General features: G+C 38.9%; 3 protein-coding genes across 4 annotated transcripts; 1 reads left to right on the top strand and 2 right to left on the bottom strand.

Moving 5' to 3' along the window:
- Positions 1-64: 64 nt before the first annotated feature.
- si:dkey-17m8.1 (C-Jun-amino-terminal kinase-interacting protein 4) lies at positions 65-15,049 on the bottom strand. 2 transcript variants are annotated; one of them, XM_067601265.1, is made up of 28 exons: positions 11,467-15,049; positions 9,818-10,215; positions 9,488-9,682; positions 9,244-9,364; positions 8,979-9,049; positions 8,796-8,860; positions 7,774-7,846; positions 7,511-7,683; positions 7,042-7,322; positions 6,447-6,504; positions 6,046-6,198; positions 5,886-5,928; positions 5,591-5,718; positions 5,361-5,414; positions 4,362-4,502; positions 4,111-4,243; positions 3,731-3,817; positions 3,584-3,631; positions 3,290-3,431; positions 3,074-3,116; positions 2,865-2,945; positions 2,644-2,711; positions 2,368-2,516; positions 2,105-2,276; positions 1,787-1,900; positions 1,593-1,691; positions 1,408-1,497; positions 65-1,280 (listed from the first exon to the last, which is right to left on the bottom strand). In XM_067601265.1, the coding sequence occupies exons 2-28, from the start codon at positions 9,914-9,916 to the stop codon at positions 1,162-1,164; spliced, it is 3,000 nt and encodes a 999-aa protein (XP_067457366.1). In that variant the 5' UTR covers positions 9,917-10,215; positions 11,467-15,049; the 3' UTR covers positions 65-1,161. The 2 variants fall into 2 exon arrangements, with proteins under 2 accessions (XP_067457366.1, XP_067457367.1); XM_067601266.1 differs by having other exon boundaries at positions 7,511-7,680.
- A 95-nt stretch (positions 15,050-15,144) lies between these two features.
- LOC137191299 (transmembrane protein 100-like) lies at positions 15,145-19,818 on the bottom strand. The gene has a single exon (XM_067601285.1). It carries the CDS (start codon positions 15,627-15,629, stop codon positions 15,192-15,194), a length of 438 nt encoding a protein of 145 aa, XP_067457386.1. The 5' UTR covers positions 15,630-19,818; the 3' UTR covers positions 15,145-15,191.
- A 201-nt stretch (positions 19,819-20,019) lies between these two features.
- On the top strand, positions 20,020-23,512 carry rcvrn2 (recoverin 2). The gene is made up of 4 exons (XM_067601284.1): positions 20,020-20,164; positions 20,284-20,786; positions 22,350-22,461; positions 22,891-23,512. The coding sequence occupies exons 2-4, from the start codon at positions 20,406-20,408 to the stop codon at positions 22,977-22,979; spliced, it is 582 nt and encodes a 193-aa protein (XP_067457385.1). The 5' UTR covers positions 20,020-20,164; positions 20,284-20,405; the 3' UTR covers positions 22,980-23,512.
- Positions 23,513-23,560: the final 48 nt, after the last annotated feature.

Raw genomic sequence — 23,560 nt, 5'->3', positions numbered from 1 at the left:
GTGTGTGTGTGTGTGTGTGTGGTGTTGCTGCGCCACATTAGGTCAGAATTCAAGTCACTACATGAATCATTCAAGATATTTTTAATGACAGTAATCAAGTTTGCACAAGGTTGAGTCAGAACCAGTTCTCAGGTCTTTCTTGTATTTGCAATAAGAATAAGGAGAAGCTTTAACGACATAATGTGCACTTGTAATTGCATATAAATACTGCATAGGACACTTGAAAGACATTATCTCCCTTATTTTACAAAATATCCTGAAATCAAAATAAAACATTAAAGAAATTAAGACACTCAAAGCATTTCATGACATCCACAGAAAGACATCAAGCAAAGACAAATAAATAATTTCTCAGGACAAACACTGCAATTGTTCTTGAAGAAGATGGGATATCACACATATTCATAAACAGACACACATTTAAAATGTGCAGTTATTTGCGATTACACCACGTGCAATATGAAAGGGTTGAATTTGAGTTAATACTCACAACAGAAAATGCAAGAAAAAGAAAGCGAACAAAAACAGTGATGAAAAGAAGTTATCAATCTCAATGCAGCAACAGGAGATAAAAAGTGTCTGATTGTCTTTATGTTGAGAGGAGAGCAATGCCTGCTTCCAGTTCACAGTTAACAACAAGTATGAAGACAGCTGCTTAAAGAGCAGCCACATTATTAAGTTAAACTTTATGATAAAAATATTTATAACAAATGTTGCCCCCCTAATGGAGGAGGGATGTGAAGGATCACTGTGCGAGTAGCAACAAGGGTCAGTGAAACTCAATGCACTGTTAGTGCGAAGGAAGAAATTGGCTATAACCATGCAGGAGGAAGGACAAAGGACAGAGGATAAGATCTTAACAGTTGACTCATTGACAAATTCCACAATAACGATATTATGTCAGATGAAGGCACACAATAAGGCAGCATCATCCTTTTGGATGAATCCAGTCAAAAGATAGATGTACAAAATGAATGAGGTAAACAAGAATGAAACAGTTTATATCATATACATCTTTTAGAGGATACTTTTATTGCTGTCACATTGAGAAGGTGGTTGATTCACTTCCATGAAAGCAATATTGCCAGTGCCGTCTCAGCAGTCTATATCTGCTGCATCTTCATTTTATTCCAAAAGGGCAGATCTGGGAGATGATCAATATCAGAGGGCAGGGCTGGGCAAAGGAGGGGTGGGATTCTGCCAGATGATCATGTGACTGCGTTCAGACCGCTGAGGTGTAGCTTGGGACAACTCAGCCGATCCATCATTTGCATCGTCTCCTGTAGGAGAAAGTGGATCAGTTAGGTAAACTGAAACTGAAAAGCCATTTGACACAACCACTGATCCAACACATTAGACAGATTTAAACTTTATACAACTGTTATATTTTTCAGTTCTTCAACTCACCAATGCGGAAGTTGATGTAGCCCTCTCCTCCACTGAGGATAAGCTGAGAGGTAGTGACAGTGCTGCTGCCTGGGCAGGTGATCAAACAACCTGGGAAGAAACATGATTACAAAGTCACTAATAGAAAAATACAGCATGCAAACACTCTTTGCAAGAGCTCCCTGAGAAAACATGATGAGCCTTACCAGGTGCAGCAATGATGAATCTGACAGCTTGTCGATGTCCATGGTAACACAGCTGGGCTGATGCAATAGAGCAATATGGGATAGAAACCGCTTCTGATGCTATGGACGGTTATTAATATAGTTAATAAGAGATAGGTGCATTTCTAACAACGTAAAAATGAAGTATCAATAGTCTTGGTCTGCATAAAACTCACTTATAGATAATGGGATGGAGAAGACGGCACCACCTCCTGTGCCCACCCACAGGCGGCCAGAGATGACAATGAGAGAGGAGATCTGAAGAGGTGAGAGTGTCAGGAAGGACTGGCCTACAGAGACAGACAGAAATGTGTTAGCTGAGCTGTGGGAAAGAGCTTAAACTCAAACAAAACAACCCAAACTAAAAAAAACAAAACAAAAAAAAACAACTTAAATTTGTAATTCAGATATGGCATAAATGAGGTCAATAATAAGTAAAGCATTGTATTATTTACACATAAAATTGCTTTATAACAAAAAGAAAATTTTAGTACCCAATGTTTTAGTGACCAAAGCAGTAAAATCAACTTCCTGCAGCGGCCGTCCAGTTGACCAGTCAAACAACCTGAGGATTGGGTCAAGTCGGCAGGACGTCCAAACACCACTTCCACCAGCACAAAGGAAACGAACCTGCTGCTCACTGCGCTCAGAGACTGAGAATACTTGCTGTAAAATAATAGGAAATAATGACGGTGAGTTCAAAAGACAGTCTGAATGTGACACTGAATACATTGTACGTACTTCCTCTGTTTATTACCTCAACTGTCTTACTGTCAATGTCAACTACATGGACCTTGTTCCAATATCCCACCCACAAGCGGCCACCCTTTGCAAGGCAGCAGCGAATAGGCTGCAAAGGGTTCGATCCGAGCGGCATCACTGTGTGTGACTGCAGATTCCAGTCACCTGTCGATCACAGCACTTCATCGTTTTACGTCACCAAACATTAAGTTTTGTGAAGCATGCAAAATTGAGAGATAAACTAGCTGAGACAGTCAGATATAACTATGAAGAGGAAACAGAAAGCCATTACCTGAACTGTGTGAGAAAAAAGCTAAAGTCCCATCAGCTAGACCGGCTATCACTTGACCCTGGGAATACCTGTGACATTGAGTTTACAAGAAGTAGCTTATTTTCACACATTTCTGGAGAAAGACATGATGATAACTCAATGTCATGTTACTACAGACAATAAAAATGCTAATATGTATATTTTCATGTAAATATACTTCAAACACAGCAGACAGAACTCACGTGAGCGAATGAATGCCCTCTGAGAGGGAAACAGACTGAAGACAGCGCCTCCTGCCAGCAGAGGCCGAGTGTACCAGGATACTGTGAGAGACAGAGGGAGAAAGAAGAAGGGTTAAAAAAAAAAAAAAGAGAGAGTAAGAGTTGGTGAGAGTGCTATGCCAACAAGAGTCTTATTTATTGAAGTGAGCTGCTTATTCAGCAGATCCTACCTTCCTTCCTGAGTTCCAATCCACACAGTTCCTGTGGCGTCACCTGACATAACAAAACAAAACATATTGTGTCAAAGGAAAAGCTAAATAAGCAGTGTCGACTTTTCAGTGTTTCCTGTTAAACGTCAGAATGGTGGAAGGAGATAATACATGTTCAGAATACATTAGACATGTTGTCTGTAGGCAGCCGCTGCAGACCATTATACTGGCACTGACCTATGGGAGGCACAGCACAGATGCAGAGGGCAGGAGCTGTGGGAGGGAGGCTGAACTGATCCAGTACTGTGTTGGACCTTGCTGGATCAATCACTGTAATATCGCTGCTGGAGGGAGGGCCAGAAACTACCCACACAGAACACTGGCAGAGAGGGATGGATATGGAGTTCGGAGAGATGAGTGGCATGAAAGAACTTGTCCCTGGGCAGTGTTAGTTATGGTTTGGATGGCATTGTACATGGTGATTAGCATGTGACTACAGTTGCTATTTAACCAGGATAATGACAGACATACTGTGGCCTCTCCTGAGATCTCAGGTGTGACTGCAACAGCACAGTTCAGCTGAGGAGAAAAAATAAGTTAAGAACTATGTTTAAATGCATCAGAGGTATAAAGTCTTCCAGCATTCTTGTCCAAGAATTTTGCAGGGACAAGATTTACCTTAGCAGTGGAGTCTCTTTGATCCAACAGCCTAAGCTGCACTAAAACAGGCACATCTTTAGGCTCTGGGACCGGTTCCTGGGATTCCTATAATAATGACATTTAATCAAAAGGATATTGTTAGGATCGTGGAAATTTACAAATGTCTTCTCAACGCTGTGATAAATTAGGTGTAGCTTGTACAATTTTAACAGCAGGATGGTTGGAGGGTGTTTTTTCTTTGCTTGGTTTGGTTAAAATTAATGTAGTATGATAACAAAAATGCACAATTCTCACTCACATTACACCCTGTGAAGCTTTTCGCCCATTTTAAATGTACTCTTCAACATTCCCTCTCAGATTAGCACCTTTCTGTGTACCTGTGTGTGTCTTTCTCCTACCTGTGTGTTTGCCAGCGGCGTGCTCCAGCCGTGTATCTGTCGTTTTCCAAGTGTTCCCCAAATGTGTGAGCGAATTTCTCTGTAGAGTTCCCTCCTCCTGACACGAGGCGAGAGAGCAGCAGGAGAAGCAGATCTAGAGAAAATGTTTCTGTTGTCAATCGGCTCAGTGGAACCATTTACAATCATTTCATTTAGTTGCAAATCATTGCGTAAATAGAAGAGCATATGCAAGAGTGACATGGCCAGCTTACTCTGCCTGAGTTTGACTGACAGCCTGTAACTGTGGAGACCCCAGAGGAGAGCGAGTTAGTGATGGAGAAGTTGGAAGAGCAAATGCAGGAGCCTGAGGCAAGATTAATGGGTCCTTGGACAGACCAAAAAAACGGTTGAACCTTTAATAAAAAAGAAACAATTTTCAATATTTTATACAGATCATAAAACATCTGACTACAACATATTACCAAACTTGAAATTACTTGGCACACGTTTATTTCAGTCTTTCTGTCTTGTCTGTTTACTGCCAAGTGGCTTAATTGACAGATTCACAATGAATCCAAAAACAGCAAAGATTCCTTCCTCTCAGGAATGTATTGCTCAGCTGTCACAGTTTACCTAATCGAAACATGGCTCCTTCACTTGAACGCTTAGGTTGCCTTAGAGCAATCTTGAGGAACAGTAATGTACACTTTATGTACATTGCATTTACATGTGCATTTTCAAGTACTTCTAAACAAATAGACCCTGACATGGTAGTTATTTTGGTGACTATGTTAGAAACCGAGTGCTACAGAGTTACTTCATGCTGTAAGGAAGAGAATAACAATCCTTTTGGCTTTGTAATTGATATTCTTGTATGTTTATTAACTATAGGTTGCTGTGGTAACAGTAGCTCGAGACAACATAACAAACATATAAAAGGTATATCACTCAAAATTCAACTTCCCCATTTGTTTTTATATATATATACACACACCCAAACTGTTTCCGATATTATCGGGTTGTTTTAAGGTACTCTATCAGTAATTACAATATTTCAGTATTCTGAGGCAGCTTTACTGCCTCTTTTATTCTCTGGCACGCAGCAGCACACCTGTTGTTTTGTGGAACAAAGTTTCAGCGGCCAACTCTCGTGTGTTATGAGAACATCATCTAACCTTCACTGCTATTTTTATCAACAAGAGGATGAGAAGCCACTATAGTGTCAACATTTCTATTCCTAGATAAACTGTCCCTTTAAGACAAACACTTACTTTTTCCAAACACTTGATCTCCTGTCCTCTGTGAACCTCTCCTCCTTTGTTGCTCTGCAAAAAAAAAAAAAAAAGGAAAGAAAAAACACTAAATGAGTTTGGAGGCAAAAACCAGATGCACAATTGATATTGTAACCTCTCTTTTGGAACGGACATCAACTTTACATCAAATAACATAACAGAGCTAAAAAAACATCTACACAACTATGTTGATTCAGTAGCATAGTTACCTGAGTGCCTGACTACGTCTGATTGCCTCCTGCAGCTCAAACAGACGCTGCTTGTATTGGTTCTTCTCCATGACCACACGAGCCATTTCAGAACGAGAGAAGTGGCGCATGGATGTAGGTAGAGAGGCCTGAATTGAACGATTGATGCGATTTAATGCATGAGATTTATATATCATCATCATTAATATAGAGCGGCCACTGAATTTTGGAAAAGCTTCACCATTGCAGTATTACTGCTGCACTAAATCTTTGCGATACCGTAGATTAAAGCTTTAAAATCATAAAGTCTCCTTACATCAGGATCCTCAGCTTGGCACGCCTCCAGTTCTTTCCGAAGTCTATGAAAAAAATACAAAGTGCAAAATTCTTGTTTTTATATTTTACAATAACAAAATACCTGCAATTTACAAAAGTATCGAGAATTAAAGGAAAACATCTAAAACAATATTCTACACCTTTTAATTTCCTCCTCTTTCTCCTTCATCCGGCCTTCTAATCGAGAGGCTGTTTCCTGAAGTGAGGTCACTTCCAGTTTGAGAGCCGAACGGTCATCAGTCAGCTCCACTACCCGAGATAATAAAGCCTTACGAGCAGCTTCTACTAACTCACTGGGGAAAAAAAAAAAACAGTTCAGAAAGTTGAAGGTTATTCAGAAATTAACAATCAGATCAGGGTAAGGTGAAGATCAGGTCAGGTGAAGAAAGCAAATAGTTCCAACAAATGAGTGACAAAAATTTTTTTCTCTTCTTGTAAGTTTGTGTCTACTGGAGCAAGAAGTATTTGGAAAATCCCCTGAACACTCAAATAGTCACATTGGACTAGTAACAAGGTCAAAGAACTTAAATAAAAGACTCACTTGGTGACTTTCAGTTCCTCATACTGAGAAAGAATCTCCTCAAACTGGTCTGCACTACCTACACAGAGAGAAAAAGTGTAAAAAAAAAAAAATGCTTGAGCACACATACAACTCTGACAGGAATATGATAATACATCTATCATCACTATTTACTCTGCAATCACATCCGAGAACAAAAGGCTCTGCAGGGAATGGTGCAAACGTAAAGAGGGAAGTAGAACTTAATGAAACCTACAGACGGAGGAGACGTGTTTCACTGATGTACTTGCACTTCATGTTAGCTTGGTGTAAACAGTTTCTCACAATTGCCAGATTATTTTTAGACTCGAACCTTCTGTCACCTCCGATGTCTGCGATCACTTACTTTGTGTTTCAATGCAACATATAACAAAAACAGGCTCTGTCTTAAAGATGGGTGTGTTTGTCTGTCTCTGCTGTCGGATGAAAGCACAACTATTTGATTGTGGGTCACAAAATGCTAACTGACTGATACACTTCCTGGCCAGTTTTGTGACCCTTGATCAAACCCCTTGTTACCATGAAGGGAAAGTGCATCAACTGTGTTTGTGAAAAATGTCTATAAATGTGCATTTACCTCTGACGCTGGCCCCTCGGTCTACACTCTCCACATAATCCCGACTCAGCTCTGACAGTTCAGAGAACACTGAATCTGTGTTGCGTAGCTCCCACTCCATGCTGTCATCTTCCTCCACCTCCTCCTCGGCTTTTTCCTTCATCTCTCCTTCCTTCTGCTCTTCTATTTTACACTCCTTCTCTCCTTCCTTCTTCTCCTCCTCCACCTCCCTCATCTCGTCCTCCAAGCTGGTCTCCAACTCATTTTTCGTTGGTTCTTCCGTGTTGGGTCTAACTGGGGAGCTGATGATGATTATGATGATGATGATGATGATGGCAAATAAAAGTAAGAAGAGAGTAAGAAATGTGAGAAAATACAGGAATGTTTGATGTGATGTGGTTTAGTTAAGGATTAAACATAATTCACATACTTTCCACTCAAATCTCCAACTGAAACAAACAAAACTAAGTTCATGGTTTCGGATTATTACCTTGCATCCACCCAGCCATGAAATTGTCTCAGTTCAGGAGTGGAGCTTATGATGTCACTGACAAACTGATCTGAGGTGGACTTCACTGCAATGTCAATCGCCTTTTCTTCCTTGGCTAGGAGATCTTCCAGACACGGAGGACCAGAGTTTGAATGTGGTCTTTGGATAGTCTGCTAAAAAAAAGAGCAGGAGACAACTGCTACTTCTCTGTCAGAATATTATATTAAATATGTTCAAAATACAGATAAATAGAGTCTGTTTACCTTATCATTAACACTGGATTCTGACGAGACTTGGATGGATGGAAATTCAGAATTCTTGGGACGTATGTGATTCCTAAATGTGACATGCAGTGTAACAGTCAGTTGAATGAACAATATGAATTTTGTGCTTCTTTCCTACATTTTGCAACACTTCTGTAACACTCTTGCCATTACTGAATCATTACTGAATCATGTGACTTGTGATTAACATCAACCAACAACTGTATAGCTTTCTGACAAATTAGCTAATACTTTCTGCAAATATTTCATTTAAATGAAGAAGCTGATATTACTCTATATTTTCCTTGTTGTCATCAAATTCCATGAAAACCACACAATGTGTCATCTCTCAATACTTAATAAATCCTCTATCATGTCAGTGGCCCATTGGTTCCCACTGAAGACATAAATTCCTTTTTTTCAAAAGGCAAAGTCATTTCCTAAAACAACTGGGCACTGTAGTTTTTAGCCAATGTCATTCAAAACAGTAAGTAGTGCATCTGTGTATGTGATCTTTGGATAGGAATGGTAATAGTTTTTGGACAAAAAAGAAGGCCTGTGGCACAAAGGAATAAACTATATCAGGCACACAGACAATACTTATTAGTATGATCAATTGTTGGCTTTTCGTCTTTTCATGGGATTTTTTGACAATAATCAAAATATAGAAAATCACCAGACTTATGCTTAACAGCAATGAAACATGGCAAATGTGCTCATATGTTGTGTGGCTAGTGTGACCGAAAGGCTAAATTTAATTTACATTTGCAAAATGGCCTTCAAACTGTCGTTTTTAGTTTAATACAGTACATACTGTGCTAATAACTAGATATACTGTTGTTACTGTTATGTTATGCAATAGTGATTGGTAAATTCACAAATGTATGGTAACATGCAACAAAGGATTCAATGTAGCATAGACCTGGAGTCTGATTTCTTGATTTTGTTGTTGGCTATGATCCACAGTAGCACGTGTATGGTTCATTACAGGAAATAAAATAAAATATTTATTTCAGAACAACCTTAGAGGTGAATCTCTTTCAGAGTCCCTTCTCTTCTCCAACAAATCCCGATGTGTGTGAGCCAACTAAAGTGGAGAAGGGCAATGATATGTCAGAAGGAAAATGCTGACAAAAACATGAGCTAAGTATTGTATGATAAGGTGTTTATGGTGATAGTTTTTAGACTAAACAGCACTATCTGACCTTGTTGTAAGTATGCTTCAGTGTGCTCAGCTCTCTATTCAGGTTCGCCTTCTGCTCCTCCAAGGCCACCACTGCAAGACAAACGCAACAAATGTAGTTTTAGGTGTTAGCATCCCTCTCTAGTGATAAAACAAGAAACAGCCAAGGGATCTAATTTAGTATGACTAAAAACTTTATATCTCAGCTTCAGCAAAGGTTTAAAATATATCTATTCATGATATGCATGCGAAAGATGAAAAAACTGGATTAATATTCAAATACGCACATTGATCAGCTTGCTCTCTCGCTTTCTTCTCTAGGTCTCTCTCTCGCCGTTCTCGCTCCTTTTCCCTCCCTCTCATGGCTCTTCTTTCTTGTTCAGTTTGGTCATCCAGCTCCAGATACCTCTGAAGTGAAACAAAATGATTTAACAGCAGTCAAACACACACTTCAACAGCTTTTAAAAAACATGTAAATTAAGTCATGCTATAACATACAACATCAATACTCAAAAATCCATCATTTCTCACCTCTTGACTTTCTTTCCTCAGTGCTTTCTCAGCTTGGTATCTTTCCAGCAGCTCTTCTCGCTCTGCTTTCTCTCTCTCCGCCTCCTCCTCCCTGTCTCTCAGCTGGGCTTTGCAGCTGGCCAGCCCCTCCAGTACCCACACAAATATGGGTACCAGTGACTCCACCACACTTTCACCATGGGTCTCAATAACTGTCTGTGATAGGGCAAAGCAACAGAGTTAGAAAACATTAATGTGTGATCACAACAATCTCATTCAAAAAAATAAAAACATTGGCATATTTTCACATGGAAATTATTAAAAGAAAGAAAAAAATAGGGGTTTCTTTACCTGTAGTTCTGAATACAGTTTTCCTGCCTCTTCACTCACAATGTTGGGATCCAGCTCCACCTCCCCGCTCCCGCACAGAACTCTCTCACTGTACTCCATCAGCCAATTATTTTTATCTGCTTTATTTAGTGTCAAAATGGACTCCCTGACTCAACACCAAAAGGTAAATGATTTTACAAATCTATGAGCCAATTTTGTGGCAAAAAGTTGTTCTCCTGACTATATTTCCTTTCCAACTAATACAACTAGTTTCTAACATTTCTCCTAACACCAACACCACCCATCCTCCACAACTTTATGTTCCATTTGTACTTGACAGGAGCAGCATCCTCTTAGGCTGCGTTCAGCTAGCTGTCTGTTAAGTTTATCTGATGTCAGGAGGTGTTTTAGAATCCATCCTGAAAAATAAAAGGAGAAAATTAATGATATATGACGGAAATCTCTTCTACACTGCTGCGACGTAATTGCAAAAGGACAGTCAACTTCTCTGTGCAGTATTCAAGCTTGGACATGCATTTTTCTCTTTTTTTCCACCTAATTTTTCTAAGCTCATAATTGGTGGAATGTGGTCATGTGGTTTTCTGCTATTATAATCCGTGACTAACCCGGTTTGTTTAACAGCAAACAAAAACAAAGTACCTGTTCAGGTAGGATGAAATTTAAATACCAATGGTTTTTGAGTCAAGGTCTATATTCAAAAGACATTATTAAAGATCAGAAACCTGTTAAATGTTCAATGAAACCTTCCAGATGTATGTAAACATACTGTTACACTCAGCCACTCAGTCATGTCTCGATGGATTTCCCTTTATACTTATATCAGCAGTTCAGTGGTTTGAACATACTCAGCCCATAACCTCAACACAACTTAACCAATGGATAGAAAAAGCAAAAGTGTCAAACAATCCCTAGTTTCAGTTTCTCAGTTTTAAAGATTTCCTGCTTTTCATTGTCTCAATTGATAGTGAACTGAACAAGAAATGTCAAAATGTTACTTTGGCCATTTTTCACTGTCTCTTGACGACCAAATTATTAACAGCAGAATAACAGATAATGAAAATAATCATAAGTAGAACATCAATAAGGCTACACATATGGCAACAAAATGGTATCTTATTTCAAAGTTGAATGTGATTTATGGTTATTGTTACAATACTTGTTTTCTTTAGGCTTTCCTACTGTGCTCCAAAGCTCCTTTGGTATGTAGCCAGAATATGAAAGAAAGTGTCTCTTTTAAATATTTAAACTTCTATCATAAGGAGTGAGTGTCCCTCTCTCTCTCTCTCTCTCCCTCTCTCCCTGTGTGTGTGTGTGTGTGTGTGTGTGTGTGTGTGTAACAGCCCCACAAATAGCACACACACATATTAAAACGGTTAAGTCTAAATGTAGACACTCAATCATGACTAAGGACAGCGACAGGTTAGCGTTAGTTACACAAGTCGATAATTAGCCTAATCTGCCTTAACGGCTGGCTAAGAAGAACACAAATCGATTAAAATGACTCACTTGAATTGACATACTGTATAAATTAGTAACATGACTGACAGTGGACACCTTGAGATGTTTGGCCGCGACTTTACAAAGTTGAGACTTTGCCAAAAAAACAAGCCGAGTCGTCGTGCTGCTCAGCTGCCGTTTAACAAACTCACCTTGACGGAGGACTCCGGAATAACTTTCATTTCATTGCTCCAAAACAATGAAATTCCAGGCGTTTTATATCTTCGGTGGAAGATATCAATTACACATAAACGAGTTTAAAGAAGGGGGTGTTGTTTGATTCTGACGTGCGCGCACATATCCACCGTCTGACCAATCAGAACGCTGTAATTGTAGGCTGTAACCAATAGGCGGGGAGAGGAGGCGGGACATGGGCAGTTTTGTTTTCAGAAGGAGAAAAAAAAGTTTCCTGAAACTTGAACGATGACACGTGACCAAGAAGGCTGCAGCAGGCAGTCAGGTGATCTGTAAATTGTCCAAGAACTATACCTGTCGAAATGCCTCACATACCTGAGAGCTGGCTTAAAGCTTATACACTAATTCTACCCTGAAAGACTTTTAAGAATGATGTTAATGTATAGTGTTCATTTTGTTCTGCACATGTTGAAGCTGTCCCTTATTTATTTTGGCATAGTTACTAAAAGACTGTGACAAGAGGCTTATTTTGCTTTATTGCATGAACATGTACTGTTTGGGTTTTTAAAGTGACAACAGAAAAGAATGAGAAAAGAGCTTACATCATCAAGTTTCATATTCATAAGTGTAATTTCCAACAAGAAACCTCTCTCTTCTCAGGTTTCCATAAAGAATGTGAGCAGTGCTTACAGACCATTCAATTATGCACTGATAAGAATGCTGTAAAAACTGTTGATGAGTGTTTTTAGTGTCTTTCTTTAACTCTATTCTATTGTTTTATTGTCACCAAGTGCTTGCTCATGGGGAAATGTTGAATCTCTGTAAATAATATTGTAAAGCGGACAGTCTAGACCTGCTCTATATGAAAAGTGACCTGAATTAACTTCTGTTATGATTTGGTGCTAGGCTATATAAATAAAATTGACTTGACTTGACGTATTTATTTTATGTATTTATTTTTTATTCATTATTTTATTTATTTATTTTTTCTTATGTATTGTTTTATATCTCTGGCATTTTGTTCCCAAGAATGTACCTCATGTTCATTCATGTACTCGATAAAGTGTGAAAAAACACTGAGAGCTAGCTAGCCTCTTTCAATATGTCGCTCCAAGTCAGTGAAACAGTGTCAGAAAGATAACAGTGTTTGCATTATGAATGGTGCCAGTAGATACTATTGTTCAGGTATCAGATTTAATCAAGACACAAGAGATGACAGCAACATCATTTCTTATAGAAGCATCTTTGCAGAACTTGGGCAACAGTTGGAGCTAGAGTTGCCATTTAACACAGTGAGGGGCAGTTGGAAACAACACTACACAGTATTTATTATATTAACTCATAGCAAAGAATGGATGAGTGTACAGTTCGTTTTACTTCCAGCAGATGGAGATACAAACACATTTTACCTGTTTTACCCTGTCATCTCCTTCCTCTTTCCTCACCCTGTTGATATCTATGGCTGTTGGTGTCTTGTCCTGTTGACTTGCACCAAGAAGCCTTTAAATTTAAAGTCCTTCTTTTTTGACCTTACTTTAATATCTAGTATAGTTTCTCTTGCTTAACCTAAGTTATTCGTAGCAATGCCAGGTTTCACTTTTATGCATAGATGTTATATACCTTTTTCACAGCAGACATTTTGACATGTAAAAACAGTAAACACACAGGTACAATCAAGAATATTAATGATGGCTGAGTCCCAAGTTCATGACCCTGGTATATTACATGGTGGCTCACCAGTATGGCTTCCTTGGACCTTGAATGGAACTGAGCCATTATTAAAGGACAGGTTCACAATTTTTCAAGTCTGTCTTACAACAACAGTCATTTGCCCAAATGAACACTGAAACAGGTTTTTCTTGCCATAATTCTCCTGTTCATACTGACCATTAGAAAATCCCTTCATAATGTACTTACAATGTAAGTGATGGGGGCCAAAATCCACAAGACTCCTTCTGTGTAAAAATGTATTTAAAAGTTTATCTGAAGGTAATATGAAACTTCAGCTGTCCAAATTAGTCAAATCAAGTAGATATCTGTCAATGTTACAGTCTTTTAGTGCCAAAGTTCCTGTTTTTGTTACTATACTTCCACAACAGCTCAACAGGGAAACATAAAGAGGGAATTTTGTGCTAAAAAGACTGTAAATGTGGCAGATATCTACTTGATATGACTAACTCAGACTGCTGGAGCCTCATATAAGCTTTAGATAAAATGACTGTGTGGACATGCTGCATTTTGACCCTCATCTCTTACATTGAAAGCACATTTGAAGGGGATATTTTAATAGCCAGTATGAACAGGAAGAATGATTACAGCAAGAACCTCTTTCAGGGTTCATATGGACACCTGATTGTCTTATACAAATGTGAACCTATCCTTTAACATGATCAGTTCCACTTGTCCTTTTCCTGCAATAACAAGTCAAAATGTCTATTCATGCTGTTGCTAATAGCAACCCCTACTGGCACAGTCCTGTAGCAGTTGCAGTTTAACTGACAGTTGTTATGTGTTTTACTCTGAATTTACTTTTTGTACATGTTTACCAGATGAATTATTGTGTTGTACGTCCTCTGGGGACTTATTGTTGTTCTGTTCACTGGTGATACTTGCATGCTAACTAAAGCTATTTTGACTAATTAGCCTTTTTCACTAGTTTTGACAGTTTTGACAGTGGGGAATGCACAGATGTAAATAATAAAATCAATGATTGAGATGTGCCTATTTGGACATTTAGTTCTACTTACTTTTATGAATCCTGTTTTCTTGTTACTATACTGATTCATTTTTACAATACCTTTGGCTTAACTTTTGTTCATGGTATCTCATCTTTTTCTGATTTGACCCACAGTTGTTGATTTTTTTTGTGTTAAATTCACTACAGTTTTAACAGGTCAACCACTGCTTCCATTAAACCTTAAAGGCCAACTCTTGTCTTAAACCTTTATTGAAAGGCTGCATAGCTGTGCACCTGCACACACAGTGAAGCTTTAAAAAAGCTTTTAAAAATGAAAAATCCTAAGATCTCTCTGTCAACAACTTTCTATACAATCAACTTTATACAAACTGTTGACAGTGATGCCTGTTGGATATCTGCAGTAACCTGACATTGTTTCTGAAAAGACATTGCTGTTGAGTTTCTCAAATGTCATTTTTCAATGCAAATAAAAAACACTTCCCCTCCATTTTATTAAGGTTGTAGCTGAACACAAGTATCTTAAAACCTAGGCAAATAAAACCAAAACTATCTGCTTGGCTAGATACCACTATAAGTAGGTAAGAAAATATGTTTTTGTGTGTGTGACATTCGTGTGAACAAACCTTTTAACAGACTTCTATTCTCTGTAACAATGTCCTTTATTATTTTCATCCTCTTCCTTCTTCCATGTATTAATCCTGTGGTCTGTTTTTCTTTCCCTTTTTTCCATTTTCTCCATCTCTCACAGACACAAATATATACATTTTACATACAGTCCATTTCTACTATACCATATGAACATTACAAGTTCTGTCTACATGGTACATGCAAAATTGACACTTGTGAGGATGAAAATACTGGCATCATGAGTAAAGGCAGTGGTGAGAATACTACTATGTGCTACTTAAGTAAAGAGTGGTACAGACATGGAGTAGACTTGAGCACAACAGGAATGATATTCCCCGCCCAACATGACCGTGTTATTTAGTCCATTTGGAAATCTGTGCATATTTTTCATACCTTTTCTTGATATTCTACCACTGATTACACTGTGACTTTTTTAATTACTCTCTCATTCTCCTCTACAAGAACTTCTTTTCCATCTTCTCTCTCCTGTCGGGTCATCTCTCTCTTCTTCTTTGTCAGGAAGTAAAACGCCACCACGCTTCCTACCACCACTAAACTGAGGCTGAGAATCACGAACCCCAGGATCAGTAAGTGAGAGGTTCCCCCTTTAGACTGGTTTAACTGGTCCCACAGCCCGACAGCTACACAACTGAATCCAATGAGAGTTCCCCAAAAACCAAAGGCCAGCATGCATGATCCACAGGACAGTTCAGCACCCCCGGTCACCACGGTGATGCCCGCCACTGAGACGACCCCTCCTGGTAAGGTCACTGTCTCAGATTTAGGGTCGTAGGTGACAGTAGAAATGACAGCTGATAAAGCAGAAGGATCAAGGGTTTCCATCTTGCTTGTCATGTTTTTATTCGTTGGTAGATGTCCAACAGTGATTTTGCATGCAGATTCTTCTTCTTGATTACCCCTAAAACATAACACAGTGTCCCAATCAACCTCTTAACACATTTTCTTTACATAGCTTTAAGGTTGGACAAACCATCTTACTTACACTGAGTGAAATATTCAAATCTAAGACTCTTGTTTTATGGTAACACTCTTCCATCAAATGGAAATATTCTAGATGTCTTTTATCATGTTTACACACATTTCCCAAAAATTTATTTTAATTTAAAATAAATATATATGGGTGTGAACAATGTTTGGCTGTACAACACAAATTTGTAATGTCTGGACAACGGACTGGCTAGCTGGGTAAAATAAATACAGAAAAATAATTTAGGAGAAAAAGCCATTTAATAAAATTTTAGATACAAAGTAAAATCTTTGTTTCTTTGGCCTGCCCCCTTGGAACCACTTAAGACTGTAGACTGCATGAATGCCTTATTCAGCAAAGTGCAAAACATAAGCCTCAGTTTCTTCAATCCATTGGGTACTAGCAGGTCTATCATTATATAATCATGTTGTGCAACCAAAATTGTTCAAGCCCTCTAAGCTTTGTCCCTAATTGAAATTAAGATCCCAGGATCCCAAAGATACCTGATATTTTGGGCTGCATATCTTTCATATCAGTTGGATAGATTATAATATGAGTGGGGTATTTGCTTACACCAGAAATTCTGATGGATTGGTTAATTGCAGTCAAGACAATAGGCAGGACATTGTGTTAATATTGATAACTTTAGAAAAACAAAAATGTTGTATTTTATACAAAAAGTATGACATTGCTTACCTCAGTGTTGAATCGAGAGCTCAGATGTCAGCAGAAAATATCCAGATATATGAGTGATTTCAGCGAAAGCCTAAAAGTGCTTCAGACTTTCTCTTTGGACAATAGATGTAGAAATGGGAGCAGGGGGCCGAACGCTGTTACCTTTATCCAATGCGTCACAACATGAGGCCTTACAAGATGGTAGACACAATTGTCAAGATTGTTGTCATCGTTTGTTTGTTCCTCTCTTTCCTTGCGTTCAGAAGGAAGCTCTCGTCTGTCATTAAGCCTCATTATAACCCATTAGCTGATATTTATCTAGGAACTACTCCCTTCCTCTGTTTCTCTATCTTTCAGTCTTAAGAGTTGAGTTGTGTCCCACCAAGGCATTGTTTGAGCTGTGTTTGAGCTATTAAAACATTTTCCTATTTAGCACATGTCAACGGTAGCAACTCTTCCTCCTAAAACTTTGACTCTAATTAACCACGAGACGGTCGTAAAATACGATTGGGAAATATGCTCCTTGAACTGTTGGCTATTCTGAAAACAATTTCTCTATTCTTTTTATTTTCACTGAGCTGTTCATTCAGGACAAACCTTTAAATTGCAAACAAATACCTTGTTTCATAATTCACATCAAGAAACACATGAATACATTAGCCAGACCCGCTGTGTTGACACTGAGTGGGGCTTATTTGCAGTATATATGTCAGTGTTGACGTAAAACTGTCTGACAGTTCGATGCTGTAACACAGGTGAAGCTTGATAAAGTCCATTAATGCTCTATAATGCTGCCTAGACACCTGGGATCTTGCCAGTGGTGAGTCACAAGTCTAATTGCAGGTATTTATAGATGTGTTGATTCCCGCTATTGACAAACTTTCACCTGTTATTACACATTTTTTTATGTGTAGTATATGCAACTGCCTGCAGTGAAATATATATTACATTTAGTGTTGCAGTGTAATAGTTAAAGAAATTATTTTCATTTGTTTCTTTATTAAATTATATTGTGCTTAAATGCCAGACATCCACATCACATGAATCCTCACATTTTCCACAAGGAGAAAAACATTTCAGAAGTGACTACAAATCCCTGTTTGCTCCAGCTCTGGCAAATTAGCCCAGCCTAGGGTATAGGTCAGATGTCGGGGATTGTTGGAGAGGAGGGGGTAATTCTATTGGCCATGGCAGTCACAGGATGATGATGATGCTAATTGGCTAAGTGTTGGATCGGGTGGGACGGGACAGGGCATGAGTAATCCAATAGATGGACTCACTAAGCATATTTATGGAGCAAGTAAATCCTGCTGCAAAACAGGCATGGCTGATGATCGTGCAATATAAAAAAAAAATGGTACATATAACAGAGGCCGCAAATGCTGACAAACAATACTTTCATCTGCAATCTTTCTATATACACATCCTTTGTAACACATGAGGTCTGCTATGTGCCCCCACTTCCCTGTTAGGTTAACCTAACAGTTAAGACAATCAAGATAATACTTTCAGTCTAATCAAAATAGACACAAAGAAAACAGACTGATGACGTAAATGTGTCTGCCAAAGTGTTATTATTGCTGTGACCCCTCCTGTAGGGTGATGGCTGCTGACCAAAAAGATGGAGGCCATATACAGAGAAGCCTGAAGAAAGACTGAAGAAAAGTCTTAATTTACATAAATATAGGCAGGGAAATCATTGCGCATGTTTGTATGGATCATTGAGTGAAACAGCCCTTTAGTGCATGAACTAGAACTTTGATGAGGAAAAAGGAAATACAAGTTGAGCCTGGGACCAAAAAAGGCTAAGAGAAGGGATGACAGGGCTGCTTAGCTTAGTAAACAAGGCCAAGCAGAAAAGTCAGCAAGAGTAAAGCAATATCATAGCTAGGATGCAGGACAGGAAGGAGGTCATGCACGGAGAACACCGGCAGTGATGATGTGAGGGCCGTAGATGGGATTGTAGGTAGAGGGAGAGGGACTTTAACTGCTTGGACAGATGGTAGTCTGGAATTAGTTGTCAGTGGTCAACTAAACCCATTGAAAGGCCACCACTGAAATAGCGGCTATATGCTGCCGAACACCCTAAAGCTAGCCTTGAAACTCTACCAGGAGCCATGTTCACTGTTCACAGGAACATGTTTGCAAATCTGTTTGGCAGTTTACTTTTTAAAGTAATGTTAAGTGTGCGATCAAATTCTTCTCATGAAGGGGTCCTCACTACAAAGGTGCACTGAAAGGCATAGAACTTCCGTTTATTGATTAATATTGAGTTACTAAAGGGAAACTTTGGTATTTTCTAACCTGTACCCTATTTTCTCATCTTTTTGTGTCTAAGTGACTAATGGGGACAACAATTTTTGAAATTGGTCCAGTATTGAGTGAGAACACTGCAACTGGCAACTGTGAAAGAGGCTGCAATGTCACCTGATGGGGCAATAGCACCTTGTCAATGTATATGTCCACTAAAAGTGCTTGTTTTTGCCACTGACATGCTCAGATTATTATTGTAAGTGTCTGACACCATTATGGAAAGGACCCTACAGAGATTTAGAATGTTTTTCTTTGCCTTTTGCTTGATCCGGTCTGTTTGTTATTGTGTCCAACAAAGTCTTGCTCAAGAAGAAGTCTCGTTCTGAAATCTTCAGCCATGACAGAGTTGGAGTGCCAGGAAGAGTTTGTTGTATTGGCGTACAGAAAGTGTAGCTTAGTTTTATCTAAAAGATTTTCAAAGTGATGGCTGAATATTTTAGCTAATTTCGACGACAACACAACTCAAGATTTCAGAACGAAACTTATCCTTGAGCAACTTAGTTAGACACAATAAAAAACTGAGTGGCTCAAGTGAAAGGTAAAGGAAAACATTTTATTTCTCTGTATGGTCCTTTCCATAATGGTGTCAGACACTTATAATAACAATCTGAGCATGTCAGTGGCAAAAACAAGCACTTTTAGTGGACGTATACGTTGACAAGGTGCTATTGCCCCATCAGATTACATTGCAGCCTCTTTCAGGGTTGCCAGTTGCAGTGTTCTCACACAATACTGGACAAATTTAAAAAAGTATTGTCCCCATCAGTCACTTAGACACAAAAAGATTGGAAAATAGGGTCCAGGTTGAAAAACCTACCTATAAGTTTCTCTTTAAATACAATTATTAACCCTCCTGTTGTCCTCGGGTCAATTTTGACCGAGGTGTCATTATGTGCTGTCATCAAAAAAATTGAAATGGTTTTAAAACAGTATCCTGACTAAACTTTTACATATACCAGTCTGCCATAATCCATCAACATATTTTCCTCTGATCTCAACTATAGTTAAAATAATTCATAATTTCTTAGTCAGGATACTGTTTTGAAACCATTTCAATTTTTTTGATGACAGCACATAATGACACCTGTTGTCCTCCTGGTCAAAATTGACCCGAGGACAAGAGGAGGGTTAAGCAATAAATCAGAATACATACAGTTATTAAACAGTTCAATAAAGGAATGAACTGAACACAGTCATACAATGTAGATCTTTCCAGACTTCCAGATCTAATAGAGAAAATTAGGATCTGGGGGTTCATTTCAGTCAAAGGCTCAGCCACCTTAAATCCCGCATTAACAGAATTAACCCAGTCATCCAGAGTAGGAGTGTGTTTCCCCCTGCCCTCCTTATCTCTCACTGTCTTACTGCTGAGACACTCAATTCTTCAGCCATCGTCTGTCCGATCAACACACAGGTAAGCCTTCCCTACACTTTTGATCATTCTGATTGCTGAGTAGTTTTTTATAAATTTAGGATTTCATACATGGACTATACTACATGTGTTTATAACATTCTTTTGCAATCACTTTTCAGTTTGGCCTCTGAAAACAAAAGAAGAGGACAAGCCTGTGAACAAAAATAAAGGAGAAGTTCAGTGGCAAGTACTTGCCGGCAAGTTTGTCACAGAACAGACAGAGAACTGACAATCAACTACCATGGGGAATACTACAAGTAGTGCAATATCAAAGGAAATCCTGGAGGACCTGAAGCTCAGCACCAAATTCACTGAACACGAGATCTGCCAGTGGTATGAGAACTTTCAGAAGCAGTGCCCAACAGGACGTATATCGCCAGAAGAGTTTGAGGAGATCTATTCCCGCTTCTTCCCTGAGAGCGATGCCAAGAGCTATGCACGACATGTGTTTCGCTCCTTTGACACCAACGATGACGGCACTTTGGACTTCAAGGAGTACATCATTGCGCTGCACATGACCTCCACTGGGAAGACAACCAGAAAACTGGAGTGGGCTTTCTCTCTGTTTGATGTGGACAAGAACGGATACATCAACAAGACAGAAGTGACAGAGATCTGCCAGGTAAAGGGGTGTGGTGGACACTAGTGATAGTAATGAAAGGATGAGAGATAGTCATGTTATTGTTGGACTGCATTTTACTGTCAGGTTTTCCTGTTATTTTGTCTACGCCTCATAAAGTCCATCTACGGTGTGTTGCCTCTGTTTGAAAGTGGCCATCCCTCTCATGGTATTTAGATCACAGAACAAACTGCCTGCTCATTTGGGCCACAGACTCCCTCCTCCTCTCTGTGATTACAGGTTTAGCTAATGGAGAGTTTGCTCATTATCCCTGAATCTAATCCAGGTTTCTTTTATATGTGAGGCTGTCACTTTGGACTATTTTTTATGCTAATTTTGATAAATGCCAGCCATTGTTTTTCTATAATCAAAACCCAGTCTGATGGGCGTTTCTTGTCTTCTGATTTAAGACAAGTGATGATAGAATCATAAGGGGTTTAGACAGATCAGTCAGGAATCCAGCTGGCATTGTAATTGGATTTAACTCCTGGCCAACTGGCCTGAGTCCATTTGCATTATGTTTACAACCACTGTGCACAATAGCTACATTTTAAAGCCCTTATAAAAGCTCAAAAACTTATGACAAAATGAGATTATTCCCAGTCTGTGAAACAGTCAGATCTGCTATATGCACAGAAACTAAGAATAACCCTTAAAGACCTCATCTGCTCTAGATGTGGGTTTAAAGCAGGAATAGCCAATATTAGTTCAGTTCAGTATTAACCAGTCTAGCCTTGAGTACACTCAAGCGCCAGACTGGATAATAATAAAAGGGTGTAAACAGGGTCAAGTATACTGTAGTTGAGGGTACGCTGCAGCTTGACACTGCTTGGTTTTAATTTCATAACTCAACGGTAAGTACTTGTCATCTACAAGCTCACAGACTGAACTATGCAGACCACAGGATCAGAGGGGCAAGATGGAGGGAGAGCACAGAGAGAAAAGAGATGACATCTTAGTGTTTGGCCTGTGGCCTGAGTCTTGGCACTAATCCATGTTAATCTAGGTGTCTTAAGTGTGGGAGATGAGTGCTTCCTCTCTAAGTGGGACACACACTTAAGGGCTGAACGTGAAGTACACAATCATTTAGTCATTTAAAATCGTCTGGATTCTAAGTGGCCCATAGCAGATGAACTACATGTGAAAAATGACACACAGGTCTGAATCATGCTGCAGCGGCCTGCTGTATTCGATTAATAATTTTAACAGAACCAACAATTTATAGTCTTCATGTAGATTGTGATGCTCAAGTCCTCTAGGATAGCTCTTGTAGTTGCACTTGGCAGGCAGATCAAATGTAATGTGCAGGCTACCTTATTCTGTAAGATTTAATTAATCCAAATTGCACAAATTATACAGTGGCTCCTGACAACGATGCTGGCTGGTAACTTTTCTCTGTATGTAAAAGAATAGAACATCAGAGCTCACTCACTCATCCTAAAGTCGATATGCTTCTTGGCTTGGACACATTTGTATTATGTACTGTGTTGATATTCTATACATTATTTGTATGAGAGAGATGATGGAGCATTATCACCCATCTTATACCCAACCCCCCTCTCACAGGCCATATTTAAGCTGATCCCCAAGGAGGAGCAGGCCTTGCTACCAGAGGATGAGAACACACCCGAGAAGAGAGCCAACAAGCTGTGGTCGGTCTTCGAAAAGAAAGACAGCGGTAATGGAAATAACACGCATGTATATACATTGTGCCCCCACTGTGCATGACAGGTCATTGTGTTCTCATCACTATGTAGTTATATTAGAGAGAGATAAAAATCTGTTTAAGCTCTTACTACCTTTCCTCAACAGCTGTTCCTACATCCTGTAGTGAAGATTACATTTTACAATCAGCTGTTTGGCTTAACAACAATACAAGCAATAAATCCACCTGGTCCCTAGTTACAGCATCACTTTTGTCATGCAAGCTTTATTATACAGCCATAGATGATGAAACCTTAGGTGATTCCACTTGCATGCTACTGTCTCACACACACACAGAAGATAAGACTATATTTCTTAGATGAGCTGTATTGTTGCTGTATTTCTTTTTTTACTGCTTTCCTCCCTCTCTAACATTTCTTACTCTTTCTTTTTTTCCTCATAGAGCGCCTGGCTGAAGGAGAGTTCATCCAAGGAGTGATTGAGAATGAAAATGCAATGCGTCTTATCCTCTATGAACCACTTAAACAGTAAAGTGACCCTCTTTTGTCTTGTTAGACCCTTTCCATACTTCCTCCTCTTCTCCTCCACCAAGTATCGGATGATTTCCCCTCTTTGATCCATCCATCCCCTTTATGTAAATACTCTTCTATGCAGTGTCTTGGTCGCAACTAAAATTTCCAGTAAGTTTCATCATACTGTATGTGAGATTGTTTTACTAATGTTTGTCAGTGCATTTATATCAAATAGAGGCTAATAGAGACAAGTAATAACATAATGTTTTAAAACATGTACAGCCAAGCAATTACAATAACCCAATATGAATGCTGAAGAATATAACCATATACCATATATACAAAGACTGTGTATCATAAATATTACAAATGTTTAAAATGACATTTTGGCTCTAGATAAATTGATTGTTAATAAAAAAAATTATATCAGTCTCATACCTGAGTGTTAGCTCATTAAAGCTTTTTTTTACAGAAGTGGAAATGTCCTACAAGAGGTTTAGCTCTTGTGTGTTGTAATCTATACGCTGTAAAATAAATAAAGGTTCGCTCATACATCTGTACTTTGAAAAAAAAGTTATTTATCTGACCCGGGAAACAAAA

Source organism: Thunnus thynnus, chromosome 10, assembly GCF_963924715.1.
Source record: "Thunnus thynnus chromosome 10, fThuThy2.1, whole genome shotgun sequence".
Lineage (NCBI taxonomy): Eukaryota > Metazoa > Chordata > Actinopteri > Scombriformes > Scombridae > Thunnus > Thunnus thynnus.
This window is presented reverse-complemented; position numbering and strand designations above follow the sequence as displayed.

Excerpts from the sequence above, each read along its gene's own strand:
- si:dkey-17m8.1 (XM_067601265.1), bottom strand. The coding sequence starts at position 9,916 with ATGGAGTACAGTGAGAGAGTTCTGTGCGGGAGCGGGGAGGTGGAGCTG. Across the intron at positions 7,847-8,795 it reads GAAAGAGATTCACCTCTAAG|GAATCACATACGTCCCAAGA; the intron begins GTTGTTCTGAAA and ends TGTCACATTTAG. Across the intron at positions 3,818-4,110 it reads CGCCGCTGGCAAACACACAG|GAATCCCAGGAACCGGTCCC; the intron begins GTAGGAGAAAGA and ends TCATTATTATAG.
- LOC137191299 (XM_067601285.1), bottom strand. The coding sequence starts at position 15,629 with ATGACAAGCAAGATGGAAACCCTTGATCCTTCTGCTTTATCAGCTGTC.
- rcvrn2 (XM_067601284.1), top strand. The coding sequence starts at position 20,406 with ATGGGGAATACTACAAGTAGTGCAATATCAAAGGAAATCCTGGAGGAC. Across the intron at positions 20,787-22,349 it reads AAGTGACAGAGATCTGCCAG|GCCATATTTAAGCTGATCCC; the intron begins GTAAAGGGGTGT and ends CCCCTCTCACAG. Across the intron at positions 22,462-22,890 it reads CTTCGAAAAGAAAGACAGCG|AGCGCCTGGCTGAAGGAGAG; the intron begins GTAATGGAAATA and ends TTTTCCTCATAG.